A 23,956-nucleotide genomic window follows, 5' to 3' on the forward strand; every position below is an offset into this window, starting at 1 on the left:
GGGTGTGCTGTGACTTAAACACGCAACTCAGTATTTAAAACACTAATAATGAAAAAAGTGACTTTTATGGTCTTCAGGGTGAATGTGCAGAAATATCACTCTGATAGAAGAGGACTAAAAGCACTTTGTTCCTGAGCCTGTTAAACTACAGTTCACCCCTACAGTGTTTTACTGTCGCTGTCAGGACAAAAGCTTGTACGATGATTTTTGTTGTATATTATTTAAATCTGTTATTTATTTTACATAATTTGGCCTTTACGTTGTGTAAAATGTCATGAAGAACAGATTAACAGAAATGGTCCAACATTGCTTTAATTTAAAGTTTTGTTCAGTTAACTTACATTAAAATGTAAAAACATCTGGCATTTTTTCTATGGAGATAGTTGAATTTTGAGTTAGAGGGTCATTCTACAGAAGCGTCCATTTCTGTGTCCTTAGTGCTTACAGATATATTACACTTGAAAAACATGTTAGTGTTACAATTTATTTATATTTTAAAATAAAACAATGTTATTTTAACACTTACACCTTCTTGAGCCTCAATTCAGCAATTTTGGTTACTAAAATCAGTTATACAGAATTCCAAGCACCACAGAAGTGCTCGTCCTCACAGTCATGTGTGAAGGCTGAGGACAAATTTTGAAGAAAAAACAAATGTTTCTGCAATTTTAACTACAATAATCTATACATGGCTATGGAATATATACATTAAATGACAAAGAAAACAAATGGCAAATAAATATTATAAAATATAAAATGAAAGTTGTGGTCCCCAGGAGTCGTGTCACTGGTGTTACCAGGTAACAAAAAATCTCTTATTTTGAAATAAAAGTCACACTGATGACATCACTTCACTTCCTTTTACCTGTTTTCTGAGGATCTATGAAGAAAAGCACATGGTGAGTCCACTGAGTCTTTCAGTTATCAGAGATTTTCTCATTTAGCTCATGATTTCATATGAAGCTTTTAGCTGAAGTCACTGGTGTGACCGACTTTATTCTGAGGTAATTGTGAAAAAATAGAATATAAATGGATTAAATTACATATTTTAGTGGATCTTCCATGATTGACAACATGTGGTTTGATACTCTGTAGCAACCATTTCGTAAAATGCATTTTTCATTAAAATGTCTCTGGTGTTTCCTTTCTTATGCGTAACACCAATGAGGATCGGTAACACCAGTGACTCCAAAGGAGAGACAGATATGGAGAGAAAAGTGGACATTTCTGTAGAATGACCCTAGAATGATGTTTATGGTTTAGTTAAGTTTTTTTTAGGGTTTAGGATCATCAGTATTTACTGAAAACAGCGAGGACAGTAGTGTAATACAGTAAAGTAACATAATGGTATGTGTGATTATTATGTAAGTGGTCCACATACTGTGAAGTGGGGCTGAATATATCCCATTTGAAGCAGGCAAAAATAATATTACATGTAGGCCAGGAAAGGCGAGCTGGGACATCAGATGTCATCCTCTGTCCCCGTTCCCTAAAAGCACTGATCTCTCTCATCGTCAGCACATGCTGGGGGAATACACTGCTACCCTCCACCTCAGCTGGACTATAGAGAATGGAGGGCCATTTGGGACAAAAAAGTAATTTATTTAAAAATAAAATCATTCTATAATGTTCAAATGAACCACAGTCATTCTGACAGACTGTAATGCACTACAGGAAGTGTAGGGGGCGATATGGCTTCTATAGTTTCATTTAAAAAGCCTCTGTAATGTTCATATGATCCACACAGTCACTCTGACAGACTGTAATACACTACAGGAAGTGTAGGGGGCGTTATGGCTTCTACTGTTTCATTTAAAAAGCCTCTATAATGTTCATAAGATCCACACAGTCACTCTGACAGACTGTAATACACTACAGGAAGTGTAGGGGGCGATATGGCTTCTATAGTTTCATTTAAAAAGTGCTCTATAATGTTCAAATGATCCACACAGTCATTCTGACAGACTGTAATGCACTACAGGAAGTGTAGGGGGCGATATGGCTTCTATAATTTCATTTAAAAAGCCTCTATAATGTTCATATGATCCACACAGTCATTCTGACAGACTGTAATACTCTACAGGAAGTGTAGGGGGCGATATGGCTTTTACTGTTTCATTACACCACAAAAGAAATCATTTGTTGAATGAACAGAACTTTGAGCGATGATGGAAGCAAATTCAGACAAAGTGAAGAAAGCATGTTTTAATGGTGTTATTAGCTAATATAAAAATTAATTATGACCATTTTTGGTACATAAAACCACATAAAGCTTGTAAGTTGAGCTCTTAAATAAAATACAAGGAAAATGCAGGATATGGGCCCTGATTTCAGTTTCATTTTATAAAGAATTTATTTTGAAACTGTCAAAGAACGTAAGTACAAATACCAAATTATCTATCTTACTCGTTTTCTTCTCTCTCTCTTGTTTCTCTCTCTTCGCTTTCTCTTCTTTCTTTCTCTCTCTCTCCTCTCTACACTCTCTCTCTCTGTCCCCAACCCCCACAGCCTCTTTCTCTGTCCCAAGTTTATTTGCTATCTGCAGTTTAATCCCTCTCTCTCTTCTTTCTAACCCCTCAGAGACTTGATCGGCTGCCCTTCATAAGCCCCTCTAACAGGTGGGCTTGCAGAATGCCATACCCTCCCAAAAGCCAAGCTGCGTAGTCACGCTACCCACCCTCCACTCACAACTCTCTGCTACCCCTTCCACACAACAACCCCCCAACCCAGCTGCTCCTACTGCAGCGCCCGAGGCCACGCCCTGCACCCACAAACCCACTGACCTCCTTCTCAGCGCTTCTATTTACATCAGACATCAATCTCTCCTGAGCGATTCGCCACCTCAGCCTCCAGCAGGGCGGCCTGACTGAAGTTCAAACCGGATCTCCTCTGGGACTCTTCTCTTTAGTCTGAAGCCAAGCTGTGCTGGGGATTCGGGGTTAGTATCTTAGATGCTGTTCTGAGGACACGCTTGAAGTCTTGCTAATATTAGCTTGGGGCAGAGATGCTGTTCTGAGATCAGCTGCTCGTGATGGAAGCCCCTGTGCTACAAGTGGTCCAGATTTTCTGAGTGAGGCCTATCTGCAGCTCTTATGACCCACTTTCACCTGGTTTGCACCACATGGGATGCTCTACTGCCAATGAGAGGCCACTAAAGCCATGCAGTAGTTCACTTCATATAGAACTGGAACGCAGCGACAACATGTTAAAGAAATAGTTGAAGCAAAAAAAAGTCTCCAGCTCACCCAACCCCAGTGAAGTGAGTCAGCCAAGCCACGTTTGGTGTCTCAAGTTTGCTTCTTTAGTTTTGTACTGGATGTACGAGGCTAATCCCGCTAACAAGCAGCAAAGGTTAATACCCCACCAATCATCATCAGGACTAAATATTCATCAGATCACTTGAGACTGATGTTAATACAAACTGTGCACAGATTCAGAATGCCATATGGCAGGGGTGCACAGCTCCAGTCCTGGAGGGCCGGTGTCCAGCACAGTTTGGTGATTTACCTGCTCGAACACACCTGATTATGCTTATCTGTTAATTGCCAGGTTAAGTGGGTGCAGGCAAACCTCCAGACTCTGCTGGACACCGGCCCTTCAGGACCGGAGTTGTGCACCCCTGTCATACGGTATCAGAAACCCCAAGTCTATTTGAAATCACAACTTAACAACATTTGACGCTGCTAAATGGTGGCATATTACCATCCACTATTTGTTAGCTACAATTAGTCTGGCCCAATGCAAAACTTCTAAGAAGCAAACCTCAAGCACCAAGCATGTCTTGGTTGATTGACTTCATTTGGGGTCACCACAAACAACAACAACAACAACAGCTACTTTTACTACTAGTAATTATTATTATCATTAGCAGTAGTAGTATAAAGTAGTATGAAGTGATATTATTGTGTTCAATTAAATCAAGTAAACTTAGCTTTAACAGTAGAATTATATGGGACTCTTATTTTGATAGCACTGGCATTCCTGCTGAACGTGAGTAAAGTTATGTCAAAACGGTGACAAAAGAGAGCAGTTTAACTTGCATTCTCAGTTAATTTGTTTGATAATTTCTTTCATTAATCAATTTTGACATGACATATCTATCACCGAGTCCTTAATGAGTACACAAAGCCAAGTTTAACTATTGATCAAAATTAGCAGAATAGCTAAGAATAATAATGTTCAATATGCAGCATTCAGGCAGCATCATGTTTTGTTTGTTCCTGTTGCTTCCTTCCTGCTTTATTTTAGCTTTTAACAACATAATCATCAGCTATACAGTGTTTGGTGGAGGAAGCAAATCTACCTGTCAGGTGTCAATATTTACCTGCAAAAAGATTTAAGGATACATTTTAAATATGAAGTTGTCATCTCTTTTTCAGTGCTGAATCTGATTGTTTAGACATTCTCATTCTGTTAACCCTCACAGCTGCATTTAATACAGAGCATCACTCAACTTTGCTGGAGCGCTCAAGTGTTACTGAACTTGCACTGTTTTGGTTTCAGTCTTACTTGAATAGTCGGCAGCAGTTTGAGAGCTACAAGAATGTAGTCAGTCTAAACTACTGTCACCTATGGTGTTCCACAGGGGTCTGTACTCGGACCACTTTTATTCATCATTTATATGCTCCCTCTTGGTTACGTTATTCGTCTTGACTTGTGATTTACATGATTACAACTCTCAAATATCAAGCCTGTTATTTCATCTACTTTGAATACATATGTTTGCAGGATATTAAACTGTGGATGCATATTAGTTTCCTTAAAGTTAACTGTAAAGCACTTTAAGCAGGTGCCATAATTAACTAAATACACACACACACACACACACACACATTTTCTGAAACCGCTTAACCTTCTGGGTCGCGGGGGAAACTGGAGCCTATTCCAGTGGTCAATGGGCAGAAGGCTAATTAACTAAATAAATAAATAAATTCAATGTATTATTTTGGACGTGACCCACAGGCTGGTAGTTTACGACCCCTGGCTTAAGACGTGGGACCAGCTTTCCTTTCTGTTCTCCCACTCTTTCTTCCTCTCCCTCATTTCCTCCCTCTCGTGTCACCCAGGTTTGCTCTGTATGGCTGTAATCATAAGTGAATACGAGCCTCTGGTCTGTATTGTTGTGAATTAGGGGCCATTTTCTGGGCGTCTGAGTCTGGCCGAACATCGCTGCACCTCCAGCGTGATCATGCCATGGTCTGTTAGGCTTTCAGACGGCTCCACAAGTGCAGCTGCCACGACTCGGTCTGTCAGCGCCGAAACCCACTCAGAGAGCCGCAGAGCCACAGACGCCGGCCCCCCGGGGCCCCTGCTGTCACTGACTGTGTGCACTGTTTACTGAAGCACCATCGCTTGTGCGTCTGTGTGCATGCGTACATGTTTTTATTCTCCTGCCGACGGCTCGCTGGCTGGGTCACCCGCTCAGCGGAGAAGTCTCTCCTTCAGATTTTCTTCAGGATTTTGTCGCCCTACTGGCTTTCCAAAGCATAATGTCATGCCAAGATTTAATACAGCTGGATTATGTAAAGTAACAGCCATCAGGCACTGGCTCAGGGGATGCTTCCAAAAATGTAAGATCAGTGCAACTGAGAAACTGGAGAAACAAGTGAGTCTGAAACAAAGATGTGTATAGTAACATCACAGATACACTCCACATTATGGCTGCACATAATGTTTTTTACTGAAGTAAACATGATCATTTTTTCACTAAATGTTGCTGCGCTATTCTCCATGACTGTGGGCCCATATCCTGGATTTCTTTGCTTTATTAAATATGATAATTTGATGCACTATATAAACAATCTCTCTCTATAGTTTTAAAATGTTCCTTTTATTCTCCAGTCAATACAGCCTATACACACTAATTAAGCTACAAAAACAGCCCATTCTGAATTAACTTTTGCTGTGATGTTACAAAAACCAACACATTTACATATAACTGGCTATTTGGCTTACAGAGGATTAGCCCTGCTTATTCACACTGAAGTTACAAGGAGTGTTTCGGCATGGACTGCTTTTTAAAAGGAAGAGAAGAGAAGAGAAGAGAAGAGAAGAGAAGAGAAGAGAAGAGAAAAAGAGGTGAAAATGAGAGAAAAAAGAGAAGAAACAAGAGTAGGGAGAAGAGATGAAAAGAGGAGAGACAAGAAGAGAACTACACAGAAGAGAAGAGAAGAGAAGAGAAGAGAAACAAAAAAGAATAGAACAGAAGAAATAAGAAGAGGGAGGAATAAAAGAAAAGAGGACAGATAAAAAGAGAACAAGAGAGAAGGGCAGAAAATGGAAGAGAAGAGAAGAGAAGAGAAGAGAAGAGAAGAGAAGAGAAGAAGTAAGGAGAAACTGGAGAAGAGAAGAGAAGAGAAGAGAAACAAAAAAGAATAGAACAGAAGAAACAAGAAGAGGGAGGAATAAAAGAAAAGAGGAGAGATAAGAAGAGAACAAGAGAGAAGGGCAGAAAATGGAAGAGAAGAGAAGAGAAGAGAAGAGAAGAGAAGAGAAGAGAAAAAGAGGTGAAAATGAGAGAAAAAAGAGAAGAAACAAGAGTAGGGAGAAGAGATGAAAAGAGGAGAGACAAGAAGAGAACTACACAGAAGAGAAGAGAAGAGAAGAGAAGAGAAACAAAAAAGAATAGAACAGAAGAAATAAGAAGAGGGAGGAATAAAAGAAAAGAGGACAGATAAAAAGAGAACAAGAGAGAAGGGCAGAAAATGGAAGAGAAGAGAAGAGAAGAGAAGAGAAGAGAAGAGAAGAGAAGAAGTAAGGAGAAACTGGAGAAGAGAAGAGAAGAGAAGAGAAACAAAAAAGAATAGAACAGAAGAAACAAGAAGAGGGAGGAATAAAAGAAAAGAGGAGAGATAAGAAGAGAACAAGAGAGAAGGGCAGAAAATGGAAGAGAAGAGAAGAGAAGAGAAGAGAAGAGAAGAGAAGAGAAGAAGTAAGGAGAAACTGGAGAAGAGAAGAGAAGAGAAGAGAAGAAGTAAGGAGAAACTGGAGAAGAGAAGAGAAGAGAAGAGAAGAAGTAAGGAGAAACTGGAGAAGAGAAGAGAAGAGAAGAGAAGAGAAGAGAAGAGAAGAGAAGAGAAACAAAAAAGAATAGAACAGAAGAAACAAGAAGAGGGAGGAATAAAAGAAAAGAGGAGAGATAAGAAGAGAACAAGAGAGAAGGGCAGAAAATGGAAGAGAAGAGAAGAGAAGAGAAGAGAAGAGAAGAGAAGAGTGAAGCTCCTGAAGAAGAGCCATGATGACTCTCTGGCTTTATTAATAACACAAAGCTCTGTGACTCTTACAGACTGAGACACATCACTGTATCACCCACCTACACTGCACTACACATACATGCAGAAACAGACATGCAGACAGTATGTTCATGTTAAACAGAGCCTCGCTGAACTAAATGGACGCACATTCAGCTACTCAATGACCCTATTACGTTTATGTCCATATGTAAGGCCTTTTTTCAGCCTCTGCACCAGACAAACATGTCTTAGTCATTCCTGAATGCACTGAGTACTCAGCACTGCTCTAATTCAGATTATTACTCACTTCCATTGCGCGTCACTCCTTGGCTGAAAGCTTGCCATTGTAAAAATCCAACTGACCTCAATCTCACTGCCTGAACTGTGCCATTCATCAGATTCATCAGGACTGCAGCGGTTAGTCAACTAAACCTGTCAGTTGTCAGTTTACATGGAGAGATCCGTCAATCCGAATTAGATTGAATCTATAAGTTTTTTGTCAGTCTGATTAAAATGTGTGCAAAGGTTCTGATTATGAAACTGTTCATTTATTATTTGGCCACACTATAAAAGAAGTAGGCCTCGCCACACAGACAGAAGTTTGCACGATGTTCAAAGAAGACAGGATAGTTAGATTACAGGTGTATATAAACATTTAACACCCCCAGTCCAATTACATGATTCGTTGACTTTTCAGTGGAGAAAAAGCTAACACATCTAACAAACCTGAATATTGTATTGTTCTGCAGATTTTAGTGCACAATTTCTACTTATTTGCTGAATTTAACATAAAAAATATAAAATATAACATCATATGTTTTGAAGAGAAGATAATGTTAAAGCAGCCACTTAATGAGAAATACTGAGTATCAATAGTAGATCAATTCCAGAAATCACCTCTACTATTCACGTGATGTCTCACCACAGTCCGGCTACCAAACTGATCTTTCCTGACACAGAACTTCCTAATTTCCTCGTCTGTAATGCGACCACACATCCTGCCTTTTCTCCAGTCCTCTCTCTAAAGTCATCATCCCTCTCTCCAAAGCCCCTCGTGCCCTAATGAAAGAATAATTGGGCCTCAGGAGATGACCTGCAAAAGTGCAGCTGTTATGGTGGAGAGAGAACGGAAACAATACTGAGAGAGGGAGAGAGAGAGAGAGAGAGAGAGAGAGAGAGAGAGAGAGCAGAGAAACTGAGAGAGAGAGAGAGAGCAGAGAAACTGAGGGAGAGAAAGAGAGAGAGAGAGAAAGAGAGAGAGAGAGTGCAGTGAGAAGGACAGAGAAAATGATAGAGAGAGAAAGAGAGAATAGTGAGAGAGTGAGGACGATGAAACTATGATGGAAGGCACGGCAGGAGAGGTGGGGAAAGAGTGATGCTGTTCTGAGAAACAGATGTCACACTATGTAGCAAAAGTGAAAGAAAGAGAGAGAAAAAGAAAGAGAAAGTGAGCAGAAAGAGAGATAAAGTGAGGAGAGAGAGAGTGAGAGAGATAGGCTGGAAGTCACAGGACCTCAGTACAGGTCGGTTACAAATTACAAAATAAATGCGTCAGTAACACGACCGTCGTCACTGTCGTCATCATGACTGACGAGGGGGCTGTAAATGGTCAGCGTGTTTCCTATCGAACTCTTCTCTAACTGTTAAAGCGCTGCTGTGAGGTTTATTGTCCACTGATAAACAGTGTGGTTTGTGTTGAGGAGGTCCAGACAGGCGTCAGTGTTCATATGACTCCGGCAGGGCACGTTAAAACCGGCACAAATTCACAGACACACACACTCGTACACACCTCACCCTCGGCCCAATCATCTCCCCTCACATCCTAATTAGCACTTCCTTAGCTGCCAGGCAACGACTGTCGGGGCAACAGCAACATCTGCGGCCCACTCAAGGGACGAGGGGCGGTGGGGGGGGCTATTTCAAACTGAGTGTTTGAGGGGGAAGTACAGATGAACTTTTAGGCTGAAATGACTTTATTATGTCTTATTTCTAAATACAACATTTAATGTTCATTCACATTAACTTACATCCCACCTCACATCCCACTGTTTGTGCACTGTTTTGTGTGTAAATACAGTATTTACAGTACAGTATACAGTATCTATCTATCTATCTATCTATCTATCTATCTATCTATCTATCTATCGATTAGGTGTATTTTTTATCTATCTATCTATCTATCTATCTATCTATCTATCTATCTATCTATCTATCGATTAGGTTTATTTATTATCTATCTATCTATCTATCTATCTATTAGGTGTATTTATTATCTATCTATCTATCTATCTATCTATCTATCTATCTATCTATCTATTAGGTGTATTTATTATCTATCTATCTATCTATCTATCTATCTATCTATCTATCTATTAGGTGTATTTATTATCTATCTATCTATCTATCTATCTATCTATTAGGTGTATTTATTATCTATCTATATATCTATCTATCTATCTATCTATCTATTAGGTGTATTTATTATCTATCTATATATCTATCTATCTATCTATCTATTAGGTGTATTTATTATCTATCTATATATCTATCTATCTATCTATCTATCTATTAGGTGTATTTATTATCTATCTATCTATCTATCTATCTATCTATCTATCTATCTATTAGGTGTATTTATTATCTATCTATCTATCTATCTATCTATTAGGTGTATTTATTCTCTATCTATCTATCTATCTATCTATCTATCTATCTATCTATTAGGTGTATTTATTCTCTATCTATCTATCTATCTATCTATCTATCTATTAGGTGTATTTATTCTCTATCTATCTATCTATCTATCTATTAGGTGTATTTATTCTCTATCTATCTATCTATCTATCTATCTATATAAATCATTATATAAACTATGCTGTCTATATAATCTATATTGCAGACTCTTATGCTCTTATACTAGCTCTCTCATACAGTTAGTAAGTAAACAAGTATTTATTGATAAGCACCATTCAGAACAAAGTTATTAGGTGTCTGACAATCTATGTGTATTTGTGAGATCCTGCTGGTGTGGGTTTCCTCTCTTTCAGTGATGCACAAAAAAGTGATTTGAGTGCTAACAGCTCTGCCTTGCGGTGTATGATCATGCTGCTGAACACAGCTGTATAATGACCTGTGAACCGTGTTGAATGTTCAAATTGCAAAGAAACCACTAAGCACCCAAAATGTGAACTTAATTGATTGGTTTTCTTAATCAAGTAATCGTGACAGCCCTAATGACTAGGCCTGTTTTTCAGCTGGAATAGCATCGTACATTTTTTGCCTGTAGTGAGGAATGAAAAACAGTGGGCTGTCAGTGCACAGTAGGAGGTTATGCAACAGGACCTTCCTTCTTGAAGAGGCACCATGTACATGCACATGTGCACACACACGTTCACACGTACTGATGATGATGTCACACATGGAAACAAAAGAGCTGATTATTCTGATCATCATGGCTGCAGATGATACCAGCACAAACAACCCCACTGCACACGTACACAGACTCGCCCTCAGCGTAGCTCGTGTCACATGTGCTCTCTTACAGGAGCAAAGGGGAGAACAGTTCGTCTCCTAGACGATATCCAAATGTATCTACCACTAAGGTTAACACACAGTCTGATAAAGGTTTAAAAGCTGCAATAATGAGTGTGTTTACATGCACTCAATAATCCGATCATAATCCAATTTCTGCAGTTATCCGATTATTCAAACGGTCTTGTAAACAGCACACTCTGATTTCTTAGATCGGAGTAAGGTCTAGAAATAGGATTAATAAATCCAATTAAGAGAGCTGGAGCTCAGTAATCAGTGCATGTAAACTCTTTCTCTGATTTCTTTCGGATTTTTCAGTCTGCACGTGTGCAAAGACAGACGGCGGTACCGGAAGCAGCGTCGTCACGAGATGACTGAAACAACTACATGCTTGACGAAATGAAGGATTTAAATATTCTTCGTCTTCTAGTTGATGTATGTTCATATTTTCAGGTAAAGTGAGTCGATGTTTAAAAAAAAGCCACGGAATGAAGTTTGAGTTTTACGCTCACTTCACGTCTTCTTCTTTGAGTTTATTGGCTGGTTGCAAAGCAGAAATCTGATTACTGTCTGACTCATGTAGACCCGGAGTTTTCCCAATATCTGATTACTCAAGTGCATATAAACGTGTTGATTGGATTACTGACAAAATCTGATTTCTGCAGTTATCGGATTTGTAGGTGCATGTAAACACACTTAATATCGGTTCAAAAAAATCATGAGTAGTTTACAGGGATGTTTTCAGTGGGTGTAGTGACAAGGGGTGGGCGGTATGATGATATTGTATCAGTGTCATGGTAAACTATGTCACAATACCCTTTCTAAGAACAATAAACAACTGCATGGATCACAAAATAATGACACAGTCTGTAAATAACAAAAGCCACCCTGTTAGTTATTGCCAGGATTTCACAACAGTGACAGTGACAATGTTAGTGGGAATTTCTTATATATATATATATATATATATATATATATATATATATACATATATATATAGTTCCAATTACTTATGCCGTATGACGTTTATGTGATGCCGTAAAAAAATAAATAAAAAAACAATTTCGTGCCTCACAGCAGAACTGGTGTAATCATCAGTCATCAGCAGCATGCAGCCATGTAAGAGTAGCCATGGTAACGGCATTACTGGAGAGACGATGGCATTGGTGCTTGTGTGCAGTGTGACGGTGCCACTATTTTATCCTAGAAGTGCTTTAAACACACGCTAACATTGTGGAAGTTGGCCACAAAAAATGGGAAAACTTAAATTCTTGTTTGAGTTTTTAAAGTATAAAAATGCAATAAACATTAATGCAGTATTACAATGAATTAATGTAATTAAAGACAAAATGTCTGTGAAACAGTTTAATGCCTCTAAAAGCTCCCTCACACAAAGTTATTACCTGAAATGGTTATGAATTCACTGCCTGATATCTAAAACATTATTATACTACAGTTTAGAGATAAAGCTTTTCAACACAGGCACAAATACGGCTCCCTGCAGGGTGGTCTGAGCTCAGGCTGTCTGTAGATGCTGAGGTTTGTTCTTGGCTAAAGTGGAGTGATCAGACTGGCTGGGTGACGTTTGGCCCTGTAAGCGAATCTGTGAGTGCTGAACACGCTCTGTTGTGACATTTCCATGTGAGTGCTGATGTACCCCATGTTTCACCCCAGCCCCCTGCTGCTCTCCCTGTCTGTCCACTCTTTCCATCTTCCTCTCCTCTAATGACCCCCTACCAGCCCTGCTTTACTGCTTTTCCACTTCTCATTCTGGGCATCTGTCTTCTTCCTGCCAGCTGGTACTGATATACTGCTGGCCACTTTATTAGAAACCCCTCCCCTGTAGCTCCACCTTGCAGGTGTACAGTTAGAGATTGTGGCTCAGGGGTGCCCAGTCCTGGTTCTGGAGATCTACAACCTTGAACAGTTTAGATCCAACACACTTTGCCCTAATGTTCAGATGAAGGTCTTCGTTACCTGGATCAGATGTGTTAGATTAGAGTTGGAGCTAAACTCTGGGGGGGCTACATCTCTAGCCCTTCCTCGGTGGTCAATTTCCACAAAGCTGCATTTAGCTGGACATTTCTGGGTGGTACACCACTCACAACCTAATAAAGTAGCCAGTGAGTGGAAGTACAAGGTAGGTGTTTCTAATGAAGTGGCCATTGAGTGGAAGTACAAGGTCAGTGTTTCTAATAAAGTGGCCAGTGAAAGGAAGCACAAGGTAGATGTTTCTAATAAAGTGGCAGGTGAGCGGAAGTGCAAGGTAGATGTTTCTGATAAAGTGGCCAGTGATGGTAGCAACATAGCAGGAATATACCGCATCCTGACCTCTTTCAGGTCCAATAAATACATGTACACAGTTCTCCAAAACATTAACGTTGCTGTCGAAGAACCAGAAACATATTCAATCAACTGAGTGTGTTTCAGTGAGGATGAGAAGTGAGGAGAGTGAGCTCTGAGTGCGTCATAGACCTGCTTACGAACATACGCACTCACAGACCTTCACACCAACAACAGCACGCTGACACATCTATTTTCTTCTGAGAGTTTTTGAGCTATGAAAGATCAAGCAAGGGCAACATTCTCTCTGGCGCTTAGCACAGGCTTTCATCCACTTTCTCAGAAACGAAGATACAGGGAATTACAGCAAGGTCTCCATGCATTTTCATTAATAACATGATCTAGCAGTGAGAAGAGAAGAGAAGAGAAAGAAGAGAAGAGAAGAGAAGAGAAGAGAAGATATGTGAGAAGAAGAGGAGAAGAGAAGAGAAGAGAAGAGATGTGAGGAGAAGATATGTGAAGAGAAGAGAAAAGAAGAGAAGAAATGTGAGGAGAAGATATGTGAAGAGAAGAGAGGAGAAGAGAAGAGATGTGAGAAGAAGATATGTGAAGAGAAGAGAAGAGAAGAGAAAAGAAGAGAAGAAATGTGAGAAGATATGTGAAGAGAAGAGAAGATATGTGAGGAGAAGAGAAGAGAAGAGAAGAGAAGAGAAGAGAAGAGAAGAGAAGAGAAGAGAAGAGTGGAAGTTATTTGTGGATGCTCTGACATTTGGCTGAGATTAGATTCTGGGGTAGAGAAGCCATCAGTGATCTGGGTCACTGCTCCACACACTGACTTTCAACTGCTGATTTTTTCCCAGCTTTTCTTGAGGTTTATAAATACGCTTACAGAGCGTTAGCAAGCTGCTGATCTTCAGCATGGTTATACTTTTTCAACTCAGTGAAGCCTTCCAAGACTTTTAATCAAGTTTAAATGAATATTTATCTGTGTTAAGCAGTAAAAATTATTCTATACACTGTTTACCCTCAACAAGAGATGTGGACAGTGGGGGGCTGAGGAGGTGCTGCTCCAGATCTCACGATTGTTTAACTACAACTGCTGGACGTCATTAAAAAAAATACATAAAATATCTGAACTACTAAGTTCAAGTTATTGGTTTTTCCAGAGAAAACTCTGAGGAGATTAGATATAAGATGGAGTTCAAAAAATGATTAAAAGCTGCAGAGAAAATGGCGCTCCTAACAACCACCTGGAAGACCTGGTAGACACCAAAACTGCCCCCATCAGATAAACAGCACTTAAAGCTTTCATCTCTGAGAGAGAGGAGAAAATCAAGCTGCTTCAGATCTGAAAACATCCACAGGTGTTTCTGTCCATCCTTCCACTGTGAGAAGACGACTCAGCGCTGTGGGTCTGAAAGGATGTGTAGCTGTTCAAGAAGAACCTCACTGAGAAAAGGAGACGGACACATCAAACAAAGAAGCTGAACGATGGACTGACCACCCCAGAGTCCAGACCTCAACACCACTGAATGTGTTTGATTACTTCAGAAAATGATCAACCAGCTTCGGAGACTGAACTTTGGAGGTGTGTCTGCAGATTCTTTGAGGAACTGAAAGTGAGGCTCCTGAAAAGAATGGAAGCTGGAATAAAAGTAAAGAGTGACAGACTGAATACTGAAAATATGATATTATATTTAGAAATGGTCCAAAAATGTCTTGAAATAAAAGTAATCAAACTAATGCACATTAAAATCAAGACGTATTTGTCATTCTTCCTAATTCGGAGATGTGAAATCTTTACATTTACACCTACATGTACAAATATAACTATAACTGTACTAATTTTAACTAGGTAAATGTACAAAAAACTAGGTAAATTGTACTTTCAAAAGACATGAAAACTGCCTACAATGCACAAATGGACAAAATTTAAAGCCGCCGGACAGCTGGAGTTTGCATGCCGGGGGGGGGGCATGTGTGGGGGAGGGGGGTCTCAAAATCCTCCTCACAATCCTTCAGTCTAAAACTACAAAAACACAGAAACTCCACACAGCACCCCATCAGCACATCAACTCACTGAACACTCTCCCAGCTGTCTCAGCAGATGGTCGGAGAGGGACATAAACACTCCCCCAAACACACACACACACCCACACACACACAGATCAATACATGAGTGTAACCCAGGTGAGAGGGCACGGTCAAAGTGACCTCAGTAAGAGAGGAAGAAAGGAGGAGTTCTTTAAAATGAATGAGTGAATGAAGAGAGTGAAAGTAGAAAATCTCATTCTGAGCACTGAAGTCAGCCTTCAGACACTGCAGTGGGGAAACACTCTGGTATTATGACCTGACCGATATGCAGATTGAGGGGTTTCAAAATTCAGATAATCGATATTATCAGCCGATATAATCATTTATTTGTGATTTTTTAGTTAGACTGTGCTTTACTGACTAATATGATTGCCACGTCTTCCTCAACTGTTCTTCTTAAACTCAAACAAAAAGCAGAATAATCTAATTGTGCATGCAGGTCTGCACAATTAATCTAGATCAGTCTAGATTAATCTAATAGCTGTCCTGAACACAGTGGTCTGTATGTAATCAGAGATAGTAACCCTGAATGCCCGTGTGCTACAGGTAACACAGGCAGAGACAGAGGCTACGTTCACACTACCAGTTTGAAGTGGCACAAATCCGATTTTTTGCCCTAATGTGACTCAGATCTGATGTATTCAGGACTTTCAAATCTGATCTAGGAAAGTGGCTCAGATCGGATTTGAAAGTCCTGAAAACATCAGATCTGAAAGTCCTGAAAACATCAGATCTGATGTGCGTATCTGATTCGTGGCCATGTGACCTTAATGTGAAGCTCAGATCGGAATTCATGTGCTTTTTCCCCACTGCGCCATTATTCAGCATTACCATGGCAGCAGCGCTGAACAGAAGTTAAAGCCTATAAACAGTGGAAAAGCAGCTCATTTCATTTTTTTCTCCTTCGTCTCGCTCTAATAATGAAGCTGAGAGCTGATCAGAGTTAATTATCTTCTCAGCGAAGCTCGTTCTGCTCGTTAGTTAGTTTGCTGTTGATGACGCACGTGAGTCGTTCACGTGACGTTACTGATTAGGAAGTGTGCATATGGGTCATTTCGGGCCGCCGGTTCGTTCACATTAATTACATATTTGAATCACTTACCCTAACGAGTGTGAACCATCATGTCAGAGAGATCGGATTTGAGCACAGATTTGAGCAATAAGGCTTGTAATGTGAACATAGTCAGAGTCAGTTTTGGAGTAGACGAAAAGAGCAGAGCAGAGCAGTGAAGAGAAGAGAAGAGAAGAGAAGAGAAGAGAAGAGAAGAGAAGAGAAGAGAAGAAAAGAGAAGAGAAGAGCAGAGCAGTGAAGAGAAGAGAAGAGAAGAGCAGAGCAGTGAAGAGAAGAGAAGAAAAGAGAAGAGAAGAGAAGAGAAGAGAAAAGAAGAGAAGAGAAAAGCAGTTAAGAGAAGAGAAGAGAAGAGAAGAGAAGAGCAGAGCAGTGAAGAGAAGAGAAGAGAAGAGAAGAGCAGAGCAGTGAAGAGAAGAGAAGAGAAGAGAAGAGAAGAGAAGAGAAGAAGTGATTTAGGGGTTTAGCCAGCAGCCCCACCTCAAGCACCACAGCCCCGGTTTGCTGACTGTAACTGAGTCTCGCAAAGTAGATAAAAATTTGATGAAGCTGAAGTTAAATTCTCATTCTCATTTCCTGTTTCCCAGCAGTCACATTCAGATGCCTGTAAGTGTTTAACTGCTGCACTATTTAAGGTGGAACGGAAATTGGAATAAGACGCTAACATCAGCCTTGAGAGATTAGTGTCTCAATTCAGCGTGACAGTGTGAATGTGGTTCAGGGTGAGATAACAGGCAGGTCTACAGAGTCACTGTTTTGCATTACCAATGAAGGAATATTCATATGTGAATTATGCAGAGAGAAATGCTGACCTTAACTTACTTAGCTAGCATTTGTTTGTAGCACATTGACTGTCATGAATGTCATAGTTAATATAAAAGCTTTCAATAATTCAGTTGTAAGCTACTGTGATTATCTCATTGTAGAAATAAATAATAGATGAAAGAAAGAAATGAAGAAGATGAAAACACAGGTGTGTGTATGTGTGTGTGTGTGTGTGTGTGTGTGTGTAGAGTTTAAGGTGGGCTGGAGTTCATCATGTAACTCCTGGTCTGAAAACAAGTCCCGCTCCACTTCTAAAACTCAAATAAACAGCAGAAACTCTCAGTCTTAAATATGATAAATGATTCATTATTCTGAATTCCCCAGAGCTCTTAGTGAGACTGAGGACAACTGCTGAATGACCCCTGCAGGACCACGCGTGTGTATTGTCATCTGATCCAGCCAACCTGCCCCCCCAAGTCTTCTTTTTGACAATGCGTACAGGGGTCACGACCCCAGCCGTCCCAGCCATTCACCCGCAGATGGTGGCACAGCAGACCCGAGGAGGACGTGGAGGAACAGTGATTACACACACATTCGCTAACTCCTAAACTCCTCACATCTGCTACACAAACACACTGACTGCTGTCGGCCGTGGGGGGGCTGGGTTCACTGTCAGAGAGAGGCAATATACTACTATATTAGTGTAACGCAATGCCACTACATCAGTATTCAGATCTGCAAAAGAACTGGATGTGATCTATTTTATTTTATTTATTTTTGTATTTATTTGCATTTATAGTTGACCTGATAATGACATTACTAGAGTCTAAGTACATGAATAAAAGCAAATTTCTCTTGTGAATTTGGTTTTATGTGGAATATGGAGCTCAGTGAGGCAGTGTTTAGGTCAAGCTACTGGAAACTACTGACCACATGCAGCCATCTAAATCAATAAATATGTCTTTTTATATCTGCTTTCTTGATGTGAAAGTTGAGGTCTAATGTGGCATGGTGTGGGTCTAAAAACATAAGCAACAAATATATATATGATGGGTAAGGTGAGTACTTCTTAAACGCTGAATAACTGCATGGATCATAAAGAGAGATTTACTCCAGATTTACACTGTGAACAACAACAACTAGTGGCTAACAACTACATATACTACACGGTCAGACTCAACACCTGGTGAAAAAGCCAATACACTTAAATGGGAATCCACTTCTAGTAGCGATTAATTTAGCTTCATTTAGTATGAGTCAGAAGTGCTGGATGAAATTAGGGAAAAAGAAGAAAGAAAAAAACTTTTTTTAAGATACCCTGCATTTGTAATTGAAAGGTGAGTGTATATGAAAATTGACAGGCATCTCCTTTTGTGACCCCATCTCTATTATATATGGAGGTCGTTCTTAAAACTTCGCCCATCTTTTGTGTTCTGTTGGCTCCATAAAGGAACACAGTGCTTGGACCCCGGTAATTGCCACTTTCAATGTATTTTGTATGCTCTCATAGTAGTTACAGTTAATACAGTTCCTAACAGAAATCAACATGTTCAACAACAATTTAAAAGGCAAACTAAACAGAAGCTGATTGTCCTGGTTATAAACAATGATAATTTACACGTGTTAACCTTTTAGACCCTTTGTTTTGAAGAAAGAAATCTGAATATGAAAAATGAGATGTCGCCCATGAAACATTACTTTCTTTTCATGTGTCAGCAAAATTATGTTAGACGTGATTGGCTATTAAAAATTAAGCACTATATATGTGGGTTGGCTGAATAATGACAATGAGCTTCTGCTGCCATTATTCTCCTGCATAACAAGTTTACACGTATGAATATTTACATGTAAGATATTGTTTTTTTCTCTAAGTAAACTTGATAAGTTTTTAATGTGGTTAGGTCTCGCAAACCCCCAAAGAAAACATGCTTATTTAAGTTAAAGACATCTAGAAAAGCTAGGAGTCCCCAAACTTTTGATGGGTAGGTGTCGGTGTGTCTGAAACTGTGGGGATTTCACACAAACATCAAATCACTGCAACAAAGAATATTTCAAATGTACAGACAGAATGTTTACAAATGCCCAACAGCCTTCATCCCTCTGTACTCTGAGACAGATTTAGGAAAGGTCTCTAAATGTCTTGGATTTCCTGTCTTTTGGGGATAAACGAAGTCTGCCCAGCTCTAGAGATTAAAGTCTAAAACTGCAGCCTTATCCCAATCTGTGACCAACTAATCATCCTAATATGCATCTAATGCCCTTCCCCACCGACTCACGGAGCTAAAGCTTATTTATCTGAAACTAATTAATTAAACTTCATTACTGCTGAGCTTCAGATGTGTCTCTTTTTAACAAACAGACCATGTTAAGTATAGTTATGTGGTAAATAACATTATCTGCACTGTTTTTATTGTTTCACTCAAACATTCTGAATGAACTCTTTGTCAATCTCCCAAAACGAAAAGCAAACTTTCTGGTAGGCTGAGTTCCTGTATCTGTAAAGTTCAGTGTAGTTTGTGCACTGAGCATATAGATCTAAAGCTCAAACTGCACTACTGTACTGGCCCGAGCTTCTCAAAAGCTTTGTAAGTAGCTTTTTTAACACATTAGTTAACGATGGATTTGACTGATTTTTAAAATTCCTGCATTATTCAACGTATAAGATGTAAACAAAGTCATTCAGAGTGGTTTAATATGAAATACTCCGTTCTAGAGAAACTCAGGTTTTTTCACAGTGGTGAAAGGAACAAGTCTCTATAATGCCTCTAAAAGCTGCCTCACAGAAACTTGTTACATGAAACAGTTATGAATATGCTGTCTGATGGCTGAGTCATTGTTTTACGCTATTTTATGTTTTGAGAAGGTTTTGGTCTGAAACAAATCCATGAATGGTGGAGGGATACATGCAGGGTGTTGTACGAAAAAATAGTCCCCAAATAAAACGTATTTTTTCAGATCTATCACTATTTTTTAAGTCATCAATTACAAATAAAAAATGTAACATTACATATAAAAAACTCAAGACACGTGTAGGTTCACTGGTGGTTTTGGATAGTAAATAAAATGGCTGTATTCGTGTTGTAGTCATGACAACCCCTGGTTCCTATCACCACCACTGGAAAGACAGCTGAGACTGTAAGTTTTTCTGCAATGAACAATTTTACACCAAACCAAACCAATTATGTAGAAATTTTGAAAATTTGGTGGCCTTCCACTTCAATATTTCACATACGGGACTGCAGTAAGTTCAGTGAAGCAGGACTAATTATGTGCTCTTAGTAATGAAACATGCAGATGGTCAGTGTCAACAATAACCACGATATTCTCAGAAAACCATATCGTGATGTGATTATAACACAGTGGGATCTTGAATGCCATGTTTAAGTCGATTAAGTTGGTGTAATAAAAGAGTTTCAGCACTTTTCTTGCAGGATAATGATTTAAAAACATGGAGTATTTGGTCTGTTTCCCGGAGGGATCAGACACGGTCCAACCTGTGACTGTGTAATAATCAGTTATGATGTTTTATGAATGATCTCACCGTGTGAAGTGGTCACACAGCGTCCCCACCAGCTCCCCCACACGGTCCTGCTTTGGCCCCAGCTGACCGCTCTGCAGGTACACTAGTATGTCTTCCTGAGACAAAGTGTGTAGCGCCACCATCTGATCCGTCCCGCTTGTTACACTCAAGCTGGTTACCTAAGGCAAAAAGAAAAGGGTTAAGTTTCCAAAGGTTTGTAGACACCTGCTCATCCAGCACTTCTTCTGGAATCAAGGGTATTAATATTAACATAAATATATTTGCATTAAAAATTCTCTAATTTGTTTTATATAATTTACCTATAATTAACCTGGGGTTATTTGTACAGTTTGTTTTACAGCATGGGATTAATATAAATGGGTTATTTCTAAGGTTCATTATACAGCATAGGATTAACACAACCTGGGGTCATTTCTACGTTTAATAAAACTTAATAAAAATGAAAAAAGATTAATAAAAAATTAGAACAAAAAAGGTGAAACTGTAGTACAGTGACAGTGTCCTGAGGTTGTGTGTACAATGTGGAGATTATAAAATGTGTGTAGCATCTGTCTGTGGGTGTAAGTGTGACTATGAATAGTAGTAAATGGCCGTATAGACGTCAGTGCTGTGTCTGTACATTACTGTACATTACGCAGAGTGAGTTCAGTTACTATTAAGCCTCTTTACTGGAGACAGAGTGGACACACACACTCCTGACCCCTTTTCTGCTGTCCACACACACACAATCCAATATACAATAGTGAAACAGTATTTACAATACTGTGCAAATGAGAGATGATGCTTTGTTTATTTAATTTCCAGTCAAAACAGTCATTAAGTACAAGTTATTCATTTTCGGCATCAACAGAAAACACATATATTTAACAGAGAATCCCCTCTTTGAGTTTATTACAGCTTCTGTTCTTCATTCCATTCACTTTCAGATTTTTACAGAAGTCTGCAGGGATGTTTTTCTATACCTACAAAGTTCAGTCTTAGAAGCTGGTTGATCCATTTCTGAAGTAATCAAACACATTCAGTGGTGTTGAGGTCTGGACTCTGGGGCGGTCAGTCCATCGTTCAGCTTCTTTGTTTGATGTGTCCGTCTCCTTTTCTCAGTGAGGTTCTTCTTGAACAGCTACACATCCTTTCAGACCGCGCTGAGTCGTCTTCTCACAGTGGAAGGATGGACAGAAACACCTGTGGATGTTTTCAGATCTGAAGCAGCTTGATTTTCTCCTCTCTCTCAGAGATGAAAGCTTTAAGTGCTGTTTATCTGAAGGGGGCAGTTTTGGTGTCTACAAGGTCTTCCAGGTGGTTGTTAGGAGCCACATTTTCTCTGTAGATTATAATCATTTTTTGAACTCCAGTTTTGGAAACTCTTTTCTTCTCCTTCCTTATGCAGGTGGATTATCTTATATCTAATCTTCCTGAGAAATGAATAATGTGTACTTAATTTCTGTTTTGACTGGAAATTAATAAACGAAGAGCGATCTCTGACTTTTGCACAGTGTAAATGTTGCTGTTGTAGTATTATACAGTCGTAGTATAATGTATTGGTGTATGTGTGTGTGACTCGACCCTAACCGTAACCTCATGTATCCATCCCTATTAACCCTCTATTGCACAGTGTTGCCTCAGGGCAACAAACCCATTTATCTCACTTTACAATAACATTATTCCTATTTAAAGACATTTAAACATTAAAGACTTTTAAACCTCTTTTTTAACATTCAGTATCAATTTTTTTTGATATGAGAATTTGCAGAAATATGATTGTTGCCTAGAAGCAACAATGTGCAACAGCGGAACGGATTTGACCAGTCACAAGCCAGGTGTCACCACTTCAGGGAACATGCCTCTATATCATTTCTTCCCACTGTCACACAATGTTGCCTCAAGGCAACATACCCCAAAATGACCCCTGCACACTTTATTTAAAAAAAAAATGTTTTGATATTTAATCATCAGGTCCATTTTATGAAAGCAAAGAGAATCAAACATGATTTTTAAATTGCTCTCATAACATGTGCAGTAGAGGGTTAAATTACCATTAAACAAACATGTACGTGAATTCTTCTCACACACAAACCAGGTTACGTAATGCGGCCAGCCATCATCACAAACAGGCTGATTAAAGTGTGTCACGTTATCCTACCGGCTCTGAGCTGACACATCAAGTTCCCTCCACAATAAGCCCGTGTGCTAATCACTCCAGTAGTGCGTCAGGCCGTGGTGCAACGAGATTAATTCAGAACTGACCTGGCAACCCCGGATAAAAAAAATAAAAAAACAAAACAAAACAAAGCAATATTCCTGTCTGAGCCTGAGTAAACCCCGTCAGCGTGGTCTACTTTCTCTCGAACAGAGCAGACGGACAGACGCAGCGACTCAGACAGCATCACATGCGCTTTAATACGGTGTTAGAAAATAATGTAGTTCATACTACAGTCGTATTGTCCATTGCTGTTCATGCTATTTAGAGACGGGTTTATAGAGAATGTCACAAATTAACTCTTTAAACCTTAGTATTAAGTCTAAGTCGGCAGTCGTGGGCTGGAGGTTAGGGAACCAGCCTTGTGACCGGAAGGCCGCAGGTTTGATCCCCTGAGCTGACAGTACGTGACTGAAGTGGCCATGAGCAAGGCACCTAACCCCCAACTGTTCCCTGGGAGCTGTGGATAGGGCTGCCCACCGCTCTGGGCAAGTGTGCTCACTGCCCCCTAGTGTGTATGTGGTGTTTAACTGCATGGGTGGGATAAATGTGGAGGTGAAATTTCCCCGTTGTGGGACTAATAAGGGTCACTTAACTCAAAGCCTTTCTTTTTCACTGCCATGAAAAAGCATCATAGCTGATGAATCAGTGTTGAGCACCAATGGAGAAAAAGCCAGTTTTGACAATTTAAAGGATCCTAATGATTTTAAAAGGAGACCAAAGGCTGATTTGATTTAAAATTGCATTTAATGATTTTCTAATGGGATGCAAAGGTGTAAAGGAAACCATTATGCCAATTCCCAAAAGAACACTAAACATTAGGTTTTAACCCTTGTGTGGTGTTGATGTGTTTGTTACTCTGTGGTCTGCTGGACCCACCACATTATTGTTTTATTAAATCAATACAGCCATAACAGTTTATGTAAAAATACCAGATGTTTAAAATATCACAAGTGTCCAGCGTAGGGTTCTCCTTTAGCAGCTGTAGCCAGTCAGCAGCCTGTCTATGTTGTCCACCCTCACACACACAGACACACACACACTAACAGCAGGCCATGTAGGAGGAGAACAGAGTGAAGGACACAGCACCTCCACACTTTTATTGTCCGCGGGTTCACCCAACACCACATGTGTAATATAAATGTGTGGGGGGTGAACAGAGTGAAGACACTGAAAATGGGTTATTTTATATGTTCTTCACAGAAAATGAACAAAGGACAAGAATCTGAGGTTGAAATAATAAT

General features: G+C 39.6%; 1 protein-coding gene across 1 annotated transcript in view; it reads right to left on the reverse strand.

The window, feature by feature from the left end:
* The window catches only part of myo1g (myosin IG), a 95,333-nt gene that overhangs the window by 5,236 nt on the left and 66,141 nt on the right, over positions 1 to 23,956 (reverse strand). Inside the window, exon 21 of the mRNA XM_036565959.1 lies at positions 20,516 to 20,673. Coding sequence (XP_036421852.1) covers positions 20,516 to 20,673 — 158 coding nt within the window. The remainder of the gene's footprint in view (positions 1 to 20,515; positions 20,674 to 23,956) is intronic.

The sequence above is a fragment of the Colossoma macropomum genome, unplaced genomic scaffold (assembly GCF_904425465.1).
Source record: "Colossoma macropomum unplaced genomic scaffold, Colossoma_macropomum, whole genome shotgun sequence".
In the NCBI taxonomy this organism is placed as follows: domain Eukaryota; kingdom Metazoa; phylum Chordata; class Actinopteri; order Characiformes; family Serrasalmidae; genus Colossoma; species Colossoma macropomum.